The sequence below is a fragment of the Cariama cristata genome, unplaced genomic scaffold (genome assembly GCF_000690535.1).
Source record: "Cariama cristata isolate BGI_N322 unplaced genomic scaffold, ASM69053v1 scaffold30035, whole genome shotgun sequence".
Taxonomy (NCBI): domain Eukaryota; kingdom Metazoa; phylum Chordata; class Aves; order Cariamiformes; family Cariamidae; genus Cariama; species Cariama cristata.
Window position 1 is genome coordinate 11,279 of NW_009618632.1, and position 13,532 is coordinate 24,810.

General features: G+C 37.0%; 1 protein-coding gene across 1 annotated transcript in view; it reads left to right on the top strand.

Annotated features, from left to right (window-relative positions):
- The window catches only part of EVC2 (Ellis van Creveld syndrome 2), a gene marked incomplete at both ends in the record, with an annotated part of 27,650 nt that overhangs the window by 9,905 nt on the left and 4,213 nt on the right, over positions 1-13,532 (top strand). The window contains 4 exon segments of the mRNA XM_009700933.1: positions 1-120; positions 2,954-3,154; positions 4,719-4,841; positions 13,505-13,532. The exon segment at positions 1-120 is cut by the window's left edge and continues 30 nt beyond it; the exon segment at positions 13,505-13,532 is cut by the window's right edge and continues 227 nt beyond it. Of these exon segments, the coding sequence (XP_009699235.1) occupies positions 1-120; positions 2,954-3,154; positions 4,719-4,841; positions 13,505-13,532 (472 nt within the window).

Consider the following 13,532-nt stretch of genomic DNA (forward strand, 5'->3'; position numbering starts at 1 on the left):
AAGAGCGTGGCTGCTGAAGAGCTGCTTCAGCTCACTAAGCGGAAGCTAAGCCAAGAACTGGAAACGAGCATTTTGGAACAAAAAAAATTAAGGAGCTGGGAACGATCAGTATTCATGCAAGTATCTCTCTGCACCCTTTTCTTAGTTGTTATTGCAAACAGAGATGAAGTAGGAGTTTTTACACCTGTCTGGGTATAATTCCTAACAATCAGTTCTCTGTCGGATACTTGGGAATTGATTTTTTTGCAAGTGCTCAGCCCTTGTGGTGCTAGCAGGTGAGCACTGCAATGGAAATCCTGGAAAACAGCGGTTTTGAAACCAAGAAGGTGGAGTGATATTTTGATACTTCCTTTCACTCCGTGTCAGGTTTCACCTGCACATCTTTCATTATTATTCGCAGTCTGTTCTCAGAGGTCTCGCACTTTGAAAATGCCATTTAGTATGTCAGGCCTAATTAGCACCACATCCAATTTCAATGTATTCTTTCCAGCCACAAGTCAATCCTTACTCATCGGGTTCATTTTAAGCTCTGCCACAGTATTTCCACATATTGCATAAATACACAGTGCGGTAGCCTGCCTCTCCAGTTCATGGGCTCCGTGCATGAGAGTTGGCCGAGCTGGCCTGCTGACGAAATGCCCCTGGCACTGAGCCCGGAGCCAGAGAGGCATCGTGACACAGACAATGTTGCAGAGAGGTTTGCTGACCCCAGGTGCACTTTATCAGCCATTGCTGCCTGCTACAACATGACCCTGGGGAGGTGAGAAGGTGAGTAGTGGCCTTGCTGTCATTGGGGGACCTTGCACAGGGGGAGACCGTGGCTGCGGCCGAGAGCTGTCATGTGTGGTGGCTCAGACTGGGCAGCAAGGTCCCTGAGAGATTGGCACTATTTGTTTGCATTTCTTCTTATCTTTCAAGTATATTTATGACTAGTTGTTGTATTGCCTGAATATTTACAGTACTGCATTTCCTATACCATGTCTGTTTAGTAACAGACGTTGTTACAGACATAGGAACATGAAAAAATAGTGTGCTGTCAAAATTTCAGTTTTAGGGGAAGCAACTGGAACAGGCAAACCTATATTAGTCTATCTGCCCCTGGAGCAAACCAGGCATGAGAGATTGAACAGGGGAGGGAAAGGAGGCGGGGGGAAAGATTAGTAAAGGTTTTTCCTTCATACCTCTTCTTTGAAGCAAAACAGAAGAGCTTTGTATTTTATTGAGCATTTTAAATACTTTTCTATAAGCCATTTCAATGTATTTTCTAGCTTGTCTTATTATCTCTTATTTACGTTGCTGAGAGCAAACCTGCAGGAGCAGGGAAGTAGATTGTATGACCCAGCGGGTCTTTCCTGTTTCTGACTTAAAATTCCCTGATAATTGTGTTCCAGCCTGCAGTGTTGCCTGTTGTATTTATTAGATGCCATCTTTATTTATAGCAACAGTAAGCTGTTTGGTATTTTCCAGTAAAATACCGGAAGATATGTACAAAAAATGTAGCATTTGCACAACTGTTCTATCAAAAAGCCCCTTAAAATATGTCACTGTCTTTATGTTCAGTCCACTGTCTAATTTTGATATTTTGGTGACAGATGCCAGCTCTCATGTTTATGTTCTCATCTGCTATCTAGTTTTCACAAAGAACTATTTTGAATGATAGCTTTTCATTTTTATTGCTTATCAAAGAGACCATGAGTTAGACCAAAATATTTGTGAAGATAATTAATGCTTAAAAGTCCTTCTTAAACAGACATGACAAAACTGTGATTTGCTGTATTTTCTTTTATATCTCTGTCTATGTATATGTATATATGGTATGGATTTTCTTCTAAAAGTTTAAGACAACATGAGAAATGGTTAAGTATACTATAAATGCTTGCTTGGAGTAATATTGCCCTAAAGTAAGTCATTTTTTAATGAGAAAAACGTCATGCATTAAAAATTTTTTAATATAGAATTTAGCTGTATTTTGCTGAATCAGTAAACAAAAATAAGAATTTCTAAACTCATAAATATTTTAGTGAAATGATGAGGTGGTATAGGCTTGTGATATACTGAAGAAAAGCATCGGTCCTAGTGGAACATACAGTATAATATATTTTTTAAAAGAAAACTACTTTTTTAAAAATATGCTGTGCATGCATTAAAGACAAATACACTTTTTGGGGAATAGAGCAAATTTCCAAACAAAAAGTTATGCTATTTTTTATGAAAGGGAATATTTCAGTCACAAGATAAGATGATGAATGTAGTCTAAGGTTAGTCACAACTGGAAGATGAATGCTTTATTTTTAAGTCAGCTTCAGCTTGACCTGAGGATCAGTTCCCCCGACTTCTATGTTGAGAACCTTGCTTCTACAAAATGGGAACTTTGAGTGATCCAAATTACTGCTAAAATATATTCTGTGTTTTTCAGACTGCTAAAAGCTTTTTTACAAAGAACAGCTGGAAACCTTGTGACTTGGTGTTGAGAGGGATGACATATACGAATCTATAATAAAGAGAGACTTTTTTATTTTATTTTTTCCCCTCTCAGTAGCTGTGACTGCTAAGTGCTGGGAAACAGCACAGGGAGGCTTTATGGGAAGCTTTTATCTCAATTTCAGCACTAAGTTCAGGGATTGTATTGTCTGAAGAGCTGGAAGGATTCTGTGCATAGAGAATGTGCTAAAAATTATTTATGTATTTTTTAAGTATTCAAAAACTGTTTCCCCTTGGAAATGAAACTTTACCGTCTAGGAAGTTCTGTGTGCAGAATTTAAATTATCCTCAAGGATATTTTGAACATGTTGAGCTGCTCAGTCCTGTATGTGGAATCTTTAACTGATATATGAGTAAGACAAAAAAGGATGCTTATTGTCATGTAAAGTATTTGTGTGCATGTCTCTTACATTTTATGCAATTTTGCCTATATCACTAAACAGCAAATGGCTTTTTGTTTTTTAACAGGCAGCTTCTAAGTTTCCCCCTCTCACTATCAGAAGAGGAATTGCTTAGAACGAGGCAAGAGTTGCACTGCTGCCTCTCTCAGGTGGACAGCAGCTTGGCTTGGCCCAAGATAAGAGCAAGAACCTTGCTTCATGCTTTTGAGGTGGAGCAGAGGGACGCAGAAATGCTGAAAGTTGATCAGAATTTGGCAATGACCAATAAACAGGTGGGAACGATGTCGGATCAGTGTGGGGATGTGGGAGGGGTTCATGGGTATAACTGCGGATTGTTGGCCTTGGCTGCAGATATGGGTCCGTAGCTTCTTCATAGGTGCGACAGCAATGCACACTTCTGTCTGCATGGATCAGTGGACCTTAAAGATAATTGTTTGGGTAGCAGTTGGATAAATATGTTTTTCACGTACATCTGTGTATTTCTGCTGCTTGTATGTCCTCCAGCTCTCCCAAGAAGGCGACATAGTTATAAAGAAGTGGGTGGCCAAAAGGGACTGCATCTCTGAGGAGAGTCCACCGAAATGCCAAAAGTTTGAGTAGTGCTGAGCTTGGCTCTGAATATCAATGACAGGTTGGGCCCTTTACCGCCCAGACTGAAATTTCTCTGGCAACCCCTACAAATTACTAAATTTGCCACTCAATCAAGGAAAGATTTAGGGAGTTTCAAAAAAAAATCCTCCATGGTCTTGTCCATTTAGAAGAGTATAGTTCCTGAATTAGCTGGTCTTTTTTGGCAAGAATTTGGGCTTGATTTCTGTTTGTTCTTTCCAAAAGAGTGGGCATATACAGAAGGGTTGGGTTTGGGGTGTGGGTTGATTGATTGGTTGATTTGTTTTTTTTCAAATCTAGAAATGTAGAAGATGAGGCATACTCACTCAAAGTTAGAGACACATTCCCAACAAGAAGTCTATCTGTCTATCAAACCTAGCACTTTTAAAAAGAACTCTGTGAGTGGTGTTTAATTCCTTCAGTAAAATGTAAAACCTGTGGAATCATAAATTATTTTCAGTTCTTAAATAGGAGGAGAAAAAAAAGTGTTTCCTATACAAATTGTATCTAATACCATCATAAAAAGGAGGACTTTCTTTTGCCTTGTTTTGGTTCAATTATGTTTTCTAAATGTGTAAACTAACTTGGATTAATTATACTGGGAAGTAGTCTAGTTCAAAACCTTAACAATTTCTGAATTACTAAAGAAGGGAAATGACTTTGCAAAGCCTTGTAGTTGAACAGATGTTATAATTTCCCCAAGAGTACATTATACTTAGTTGATATTCTTGTAAAGAAATATAAAGGTCAAGAATAATTTGATTACATGGAACAGTGCCCCTTAATACTATCATGGTTCATTTGTGATTCGTATACTGTGTCTTGAAAGCAATGTAGTTCTTAAATTAATATTCTTTGTTCATTTTTAACCATGCTGAGGAGACAACCTATCAGTTAAAATCTTCTCTAACCTATCAGTTAAAATCGCTGCTGAAGCTTGTTTAAAATCAAATTTATGTGCTAGCAGCTTTCGTGGAAAGGATGAATATATAATTCTACTTGAAAGAAATTAAAAAAGACATTTCCAACTTTGTCTGAATGTCTGAAAGCAATCTTCTGAATGAATAGGTGGCATCTTCATTTCAGAAATATTTTCTTCATGAATGTCATCCTTGCCAAGTGTTTCATTAATTGGTAGAACTGCCAATAATAGCAAGTAATAATCTGAATGTTAGCATCCTCATATACCTCTTACAAATAAAGCATTTTGTGCTCATCTTCTTACAGCTGCATTCTAAAATGAAAAAAACAGGATCCCGGAATAGAAATAAGATAGATATTCTGAAGAAGTCTTTAGAGGACAAAATTTTCATTTACGAAGATTCCATTAAAGATGAAAATTTGAATAAGGTAAGTGCAAATTTTTTCTGGACTGAGGTCAAAACCCAGATCTTTTGTAATTAAAGAATGACAGTTTTCTATCAATGTGAATAATAACCAGATAAAAAAGGCATAAGGTGTAGTGGCATGATGCCTCTCTCTACTCTTGCCTGCATTTATCAAGATGTTGTATTTCCAGCTTAATAGTTTTGGCTTTGCTTTAATTTTTGTACCTTAATTACAGAACTGATTTCATGTCTCACCCTTTTTTCGTCTGGTGGTTCTGGGGCTCAGCATGTGCATGATTGCAAGACTCTCCTAGATCCTATGTTTTTCTTAGTAAAGCTTTCAAAACATGGAAGATGCTTCACTGCGTACTTCAGCTGAGCAAGATTTAGTTATTAAATGTCTCCTAACGCTACTGAAAACCCAGAAATGGGTTCTTAGATCCAAAGTCTGCTTGGGTAGAGGCTGAGTTTATTTTGTACAGAGGTTATTGAAAGGGAGCCTTGATTCTGGTGGGTATCTTTTAAAAGTCTCACAGCCCCAGTCTAAAGTGAATCCTTAAGGAATGAGTGGGGCCAATGCCAGTATGGGATTTTGAAGGCTTTTTCCTGCCAGCAGATCTTTCATGAGGTCTTGTTTGTGTTCTTTAAGGTTTCTCTCATTCTCTTTCCCACTCGTAAAATATTGGTAATATTACTTTTGTATATCAGAAGAGCTTTACAATGATAACTGTGTTAGATATAGGTGGTGCACAGCTGTAAGAACTATGCAGAACAAGCAGATGTCATTGGTAGTCATTGGTAGATAAAAATTGTTCTGCAAATGATGGCAGTATCAATTTTAGTACCAATTTGGACAAAAATCTGTTTTTATACTTCTTTCTTACACTTTTTATACTTGTGTCCTGAGGAATGAAAAATACTGGATCAAGATGTTAATTCAGAAACAATTTCACTTTTATGTGAGAGCAACATATTTTTAGTATTGATTGCAGATGATAAAAGCAAATATTTATCCAGTCCGGCACCGAGTCTTTTAAAGTAAGAACAAGTACCTGGGCAAGAATGCAACAAGTGGGCAAGTGTATTCTAGCACTCTCTAATAATTTAATAACTCTGGTCCAAGAATGCCCTAATCCTTTAATAGAGGCATTTAAACTTTTGGCTTCAATATCTGATGCCTGACCTCCAAAATTTAGATTTTTTTTATTGTTTTTTCACTTTTTCTTGAAAGTACAACGGAGTATGGTCTACACCCTTACTTATGAAAAGTACTGAATACTTGTTTGGTGTGAATATTGCATTACACTTTTTTAGAATCTTGTTTTAAAATTGGAAAGTTAGCTTATCTAAGTGTTATTGTTTCAGTTTTATATGCACCATCTGGCATACCTGTTGTTGTTCTAATTGTATAGCTGCACATTAGTTATAAAAAGGAAAATGCTTTGGGCTTTTCCCAGTAAGGAAGCTAAACTATTGTTAAGGAAAATTGTTAGTTCACACATTATCATTAGGGCACAGAAGTTTTGCAATAAACCTTATGTTGATCACAGAAGCGGAGTTTCTTTCTTTTGACTATTGCAATCTGTTACATTGTTCCTCATTTAGAATCTGACATTTCTAAATTTTGGATTAATGTGAGCACTTCTATCATCTCACTCAAAATTAACCATCTGAAGTTGCACAGCCAATTCAAGGCAGGAAAAAAGGACGATGGAGCAATACATCTCTTCTGTATTTCTCCTGCCTTCACTCCTGATGACTCTCTTGCAGACAGTGTCATGGGTTCTACCTCACTACAGGATGGCTGTAAAATGGTTTCCAGCTAATGCTTATGAAAGCAGCAGCAGGATGTGTTTTGTAATACTATAAAACAGGCACGACAGAGAAGAACAACTCATAGACAGGATGTAGTGAGCTGGGAGGCCGCGGCAGGAAGTTTGAATTTGAAGCCTAGTCTTGGAGCACCTGAGGGTATCATTGACCTTGTGAAAATCTTCAAAAGCAGACTGTATCTACTTCTTTTGTGTTTCATAGCTGGTTTGAGCTGTCTTGTGCGTGAGGAAGTAGCTGTTTCTTTCTGAAATAGCAGTTGCCTATCTCAGGAGAAACGCACTGGTAAAAATACTGTCATTTTTTAGTCTGTTTTCCCTTCTGGGCTTAAAAAATGCAATAATATTATTTGCATGAGAAATGTCTTTGGGATTGCAGATAATCAAGTACGTTTTCAGATTATTTCCTTTATTTGTAATGTATAGGACTAAGACAACACAAGTTGGCAATTAGTCTGAACTAAATAGGGAATTTAGAAGTCAGTGCTTTCAAGCAATGGACTGATGATAGTGCATTTACAGCATTGACAATTTTTTGTGTAGCTTGGATGTTTCTGGTGGAAGCCACAGCAAATGTTCAGACCTACAGGAGTGGATTCATCGTAACCAAAGTAGTTTGATGCTCTAGTAATGTTATGTCAAATAGCACAATGTCAAGCAGTATTTTACAATCTTCTGTTTGGTATAATAAAAGGCTTCAAGAAGGCCAGGGGATATTAGTTTATCACGAGTTTATAATTTAGTTTGTAATCAATATTTGATCCAGCTTCTACTGAAGTCACTTTCTATGTCACACTGCAGTCAGGTCCACTTGGAAGCTTTGGTTTTCACAAATGTATTTGTTCGCAGAGCTGTGATTTCAGAGCTCACAAGAGGCAGAAAGAAATTCAGATGGCTAGGGATAGATAGTAGTACCAGTTGAGTAATGCAACATTTTGTTTGGTGAAGAGGAGTTAATTTACTGTATAATGTTGAGTGTATATATGAATATAAATGCTGAATGGTAAGGCCAAACATCATTTACATAGAATCATAGAATAGTTTGGGTTGCAAGGGACCTTTAAAGGTCATCTAGTCCAACTCCCCTGCAACGAGCAGGGACATCTTCAACTAGATCAGGTTGCTCAGAGCCCTGTGCAACCTGACCTTGAATGTTTCCAGGAATGGGGTGTCTACCACCTCTCTGGGCAACCTGTTCCAGTGTTTTATCACCCTCATTGTAAAAAATTTCTTCCTTTTATCTAGTCTGAATCCACCCTCCTTTAGTTTGAAAACATAATCCCTTGTCCTATCGCAGCAGGCCTGCTAAAAAGTTTTTCCCCATCTTTCTTAAAAGTCTGCTTTAAGTATTGAAAGGCCATAATAAGGTCTCCGTGGAGCCTTCTCTTCTCCAGCCTGAACAACCCCAGCTCTCTTGACCTTTCTTCATAGGAGAGGTGTTCCATTCCTTATATTTGGGCATGCTTAATGTATTGCTTTGTACTTAGTAATATGCAAATAGTATCTAGTTTTGCGCTTTTGGCCATAGGTCTTATGATTCATGGAATATACTGAACATATGATATAAACCCCCTGTTATTTGAAGTGGTTGACAAAAGTATAAGTGTTTCTGTCATACTGGCATCTTTTTTTAGCTTTGAATTCAACTGCAATTAAAATATGCATTCTTGTGTCTCCTTATAAGTGAACTTGAGTTGTCAAACTGCATTTCCATCCTTATTCATTATTCGTTTTAATGGGTTCAAATTTTCACTAAGGGTGATCACTCATTTACTCGTTCATCTACTCATTATTCATTCATCCATGCCCAGATTTCATATATATATATATATAATTCATTTAAAATCCTTGTGTCTGAAACTGAGCCTCCTGTGAAGAAAAAGCAAACTTTACATTCAGTTGTGTGAACACACCTGTCAAAACATTTCTGTGTAATTTTTTATCTGCATTTTTAAAGGTTTGTAGCACATCCTGTTCCTAAACCACAGTCAGCCTTCAGATATTACTTAGTAATTTTGTGTCATATAAAACAAATCATACCTCAAGCACATATTTCCGCTTTTTTGAGATATTGTAAAAATATGTGTATTCTGGCAGGCAGTATCTTAGATATGTAAATAAAAGCTGGAAGAAAAGAAGGATGAGCTCTTCAGTGTGTGCATGTTGTCATAACTCATTCAAGCTAGTAGTGTTGTAATAATTTCTGTTAGTTAAGAAGCTACCCTAATACGTTGAATAGGAAGCATCACATAGATTCTAAGGCATTAGTCCTTTTGAAAATGGACCTATTTACTTCTTGTCAGATAAGTCCGCCTGAATTTTTTTTTTGCCCATTCCTTCAATAGGTGCTATTGTAATGAAAATTGTAATATAAATCATTTAGTCTCTTGCAACAAAAATACTGGTTGTTCTCATCCATCTTTAGTTTTCTGCTTTTAAGTAAACTCAAAACTCAACATTGCCAAAGTTTTGAAGGGTGACTTGTGGCATTAGGTGTCCAACCTGGTTCATTTCTAACATATATTGCCCCTTAAAAGTGAAGTCTGCTGTAGCAATGCATCTCCCTGAACACGTTGCTAGACAGCAGCTGTTGTGAGTGAAGTATTAAGTGTCTGACTGAATTGAATATAAATTGCTTGCCTTCCTTTAGAAGCTATTCCTTCTGATATTTGTTAATATGTCTATTTTACTGTTAAGAACTCGCTTCCGTTCTCTCTTTAAGAATTACCTAAGAGTGCAACAACTTTCACCGCTGAAAAGAGGGGTGAGGGCAAGTCAATGGGAACTTCACAGCTGAGACTTTAAAAAATTGGACAGTTGGACAGTACAGTTCTGAAAATTGCTAATTACTTTTGAGAACATTGTCTTGTGTCACAGTTGTGGGATTCACAGGGAGTGTTGCGAGCGACCTTGAACAACATAGCCTTGAAGGAAATAGTCTGAGAAAGTAAGTAATGAAGCAAGCGCAGAAAGTGAGCTGAAGATAAAAATGTTTTGAAGCACAGCTGTGAGACTCAAACTAGAAGACACGTGTCTTGATTAACAGCACCAATTAAAAGCTTAGCCGCGGCGCGTGGACAGCAGGGGTTAACCAATCCATGAACAAACTAGAGCGCATGGACACCTAGTGAATCTATATAAGCACAAACTTGTAAACAATAAAGGTCTTTGGTTTTACCCGCGCCAGAGTCCGTGAATCAATCCCTACACACAGTGATCAGTAGTATAACAATTAATTCAACGTGCCTTTCAGAACAAAAACTTTAGTCTTGTTTGAGAAATTAGTCTTGCGCACAGGCTATTGAAGAAGTTTTTAATTATTATTGGTTTTGTTTTAAATATTTGCCTTGGCACTGATGTGTGGAATAGTCTTGTTTCTAGGCCTTAGTCTTATGTCACTGGCTCATAAGAATATTTTGAAATAACAGTTTGGATTTTGAAAATAAATTTGCTTTGACAAGATAAACCAAAACAAACCAACCAACAAACTCCCCCCCAAAATTAATTAGGATGGGATTGGCTGTCTTGTGCAATCAATATCAAAGTCGTGACTTGTAGGATATTCTGTGGAAGTTTTTATCTTTGATTTCCAATCAATGCTGCTAGAGTACAGTGTACACCTTGCCTATGAACTACTGGACTGTAAGCTTGTATGGGAGATGCTAAAGTTACTTGCTTTTCAGTAAAAGGCATTCTACAGAAAAAAAAGGCCTCAAATTCACTTTAACAGGTTTCTTGCCTGCCTGGAAAGAACGTAGAAGATTATATAAACTTATTATTATTATTGATCTCTTTTTTTTTTTTCCTATTGAAACATAGAAACAAGCAATGGATGTTTCTGGATCTATCTTAAAGTCAATGCCATCTACTTTTTTTTTTTTTTTTAAGCAAGTACTGGAAGGCAGCTCAGCTCTTTTTCCATAAACTCCCAATTTGGGCCATCTCTTTTGCTTTTCACTGGAAATCTCTGCCTCCTGTTTTCAAAAATAACAGCTTAGTTTTTAGCATTTTGGTTACTGTATTTTCAGTATGACCTCCAAGTTGACTTCTCCTCCTAACTCAAATATACCATGTGTTTATTTGTAAACCATATGCTTACTTATTATTTAGTGTCACATACCTACATTATTCAAGATTGATTTGTTAGATTAACAGTAATGTTGAGAGGCAATGTCTGTCTTTTAAGATGAAGATTTGTTAAAATATCAAGAAAATCTTGCCTCTACTTTGTGTCTGTAGGGTGATTTCTTACTCTTGTCTTGTAATTGGCTTAATTCATGTTAGTGGGAAATATTACCCAAAGATAACCTTCCAGCTCTTGTGTTCAAGGACATTCTGGATGATACAGTGGAGACTTTGGAGAATATCACATGACCTTTAGAATATTGTAAGCATATTTGATTCCAAATCACATTTGAAATTCAGCTCTATCTACTGGATAATAGAATTCGTATGATACACAGTCGCTCTTACCAGGTCTCTTACCAATGAAATTACCAGAGAAAATTCATGGGCTTCATGTTACATATTTATCATCTTAGGGATCTAATAACTTGATGAAAGTCTCCTTAAATGCTCCTTTAAAGCTAATCAGTAATAGAGTCGATAATATTTAATTCTGATTAGCATGAACAGAAAGCTAGTAAGGTTTTAATGTCTTGAGTACATACCATCTCTATTTGTGCAAAGATGTTCTGAGGGGCAAAATCAGGTCTTGTGCAAATGGGAAGTCATGCATTGTCTAAGGACTGCAGTTAACCTGTGCAATGTTGTAGTTCATGCTTGCAGGGCAAGTACTATTTGTCTTTATTATTGTTGTTTTATGGACTGGTATAACTGTAGAGAGATTAAGACTGCAGATATAAAGGTATACTACAGGATGCCTACCATGCGAAGGTACTAAGCATGTAGTTATGCCCATTAAATAAGGATGTTCATCCCTGCCTGCTCTTTAAGACAGAGGCCAAACTTGATGGGATAAGTACTTTTCCATAGAATTCAAATGTAAGTACCTGCTCTCAGGTGCTACGGTGATAGTAAATGTAACCAAAACTTACTTAAAAGTTTTTGAGATGCCTTCTTTGGTGGATGTGGCTCTTCCATTCTGTCACAGGCAGTAGTTACTTGAGCATTGCTGTTAAAATACATAATTCTGGAAACCTCTGAAAATGCTAATTTCTGAAAACTTTTTTTTTTTTTTGTATGCTGTGAAACCTAAGAGATTAGATTTGCCAGGACCAAAAGAGAATTTAGAGATGGAGTGAGGAAAAACCTTGCACTCTTATACCCACCAGTGTACAGGTGGACTGTTTCTGTGCTCAGCTTTATTCTAAATCCAATGTATAGGGCAGTGGTTGATATCAACACCAGGTAGTGGAGTTGAAGCTCTCATGGTTGCATATGCTTTCTCCCTGTCTTTTCTCTTACAATCCAACTTTTGGGCCCATGTGAATGATAGAATGAGAGAGAATGAAACCAAACTGATAATTATCTGCTGTCTTTGAAGATTCAGTTACCCAAATGTTAGATATGTGGCCTAGCCTTCAATGTCTAACCTAGATATCCACACTTACATGTCACTGGAAGGATATTTTTAGTATACGAAACATAGCGAGAAGTACCTTTTCCTTTTCTTTGATTATAAAGGGAGCTTAGAGTAACAAGCTCAGATGAAAGCATCCGAAGAGGGTAATTGCAGCTGGATACTATCTACATTGTCCTGCAGAAAAATGGTCGCAGTGACAATATCACTGTCTGTGAATGTCAGTGGTATAGTGTGGAGAGCTCATCAATCACGTTGCATTTGATCGTGTGCTTGCATGTGCTGTCCTTGCCTTTCACCCTTGGATAGTTTCTGTGAATGTCCCATCAGATGTGTGGCAGCAACACAGTTACTGAGTTAAACCATTTTGATTGAGTCCTGTTTGATGTCCATTCAATCCAGTTTTAATCTTGTTTGAAATCCATTACCAGTAGACAGTTGATTTAGTTTGACTTTGTTCTATATAAGAGGATATTTAGTTATTTGCTTGAAGAATAGCAGGTTGAATTTCGTTGGTCAATATTCATATCATACCATAGAATTGTAGAATGGTTTGGGTTGAAAGGGACTTTAAAGATAATCTAGGTCCTGCCATGGGCAGGGACACCTTCCACCAGACCAGGTTGCTCAAAGCCCCATCCAGCCTGGCCTTGAACAGTTCCAGGGATGGAGCATCCACAACTTCTGTGGGCAACCTGTTCCAGTGTCTCACCACCCTGGCAGTGAAGAATTGCTTCCTTATATCTAAGCTAAATCTTCCCTCTTCCAGTTTAAAGCCATTGCCCCTTGTCCTATCACTACATGCCTTTGTAAAAAGTCCCTCCACAGCGTTCTTGTAGGCCCCTTTTATATTAACTGACACTTGCCAATTTGAAACTAAATACAGTCTTTCTATAAATTTTGTATTTTTGCTAAACAGAAGGATGTATTTTATCTTCCCGTTTAACCAATCACATAGGTAAGCATAGGTTTATTTGTATTTTTAATTTTTACTTTTATTGTAATAAAAATTACATAGGCCCTCTCTCTTAGGTTAGTATTTAATATTAAAGTTCTGACTACCCTAAACCAAAGCCTAATCTCTTTGAAATATCTGACCTCACTGTAATTTTTTTTTAATCATTTAAGCACAGGAAAAATTTGGAATTTAATGTTAAAAGCACTTTTTAAAACAGTGTATTACATTATAAGATAACAGCATTGATTTCTTTGCGGCTTTAATCCAGCTTATTAATTACAGAGTAGTAAAATCAGGAGTGTGTTTGTAAGATTTTCTGTTAATCTTGTTATTTTTTGTGTTTTGGTACTTTTTAGATTAAGTATGAGTTGCTGCTTGAGAAAG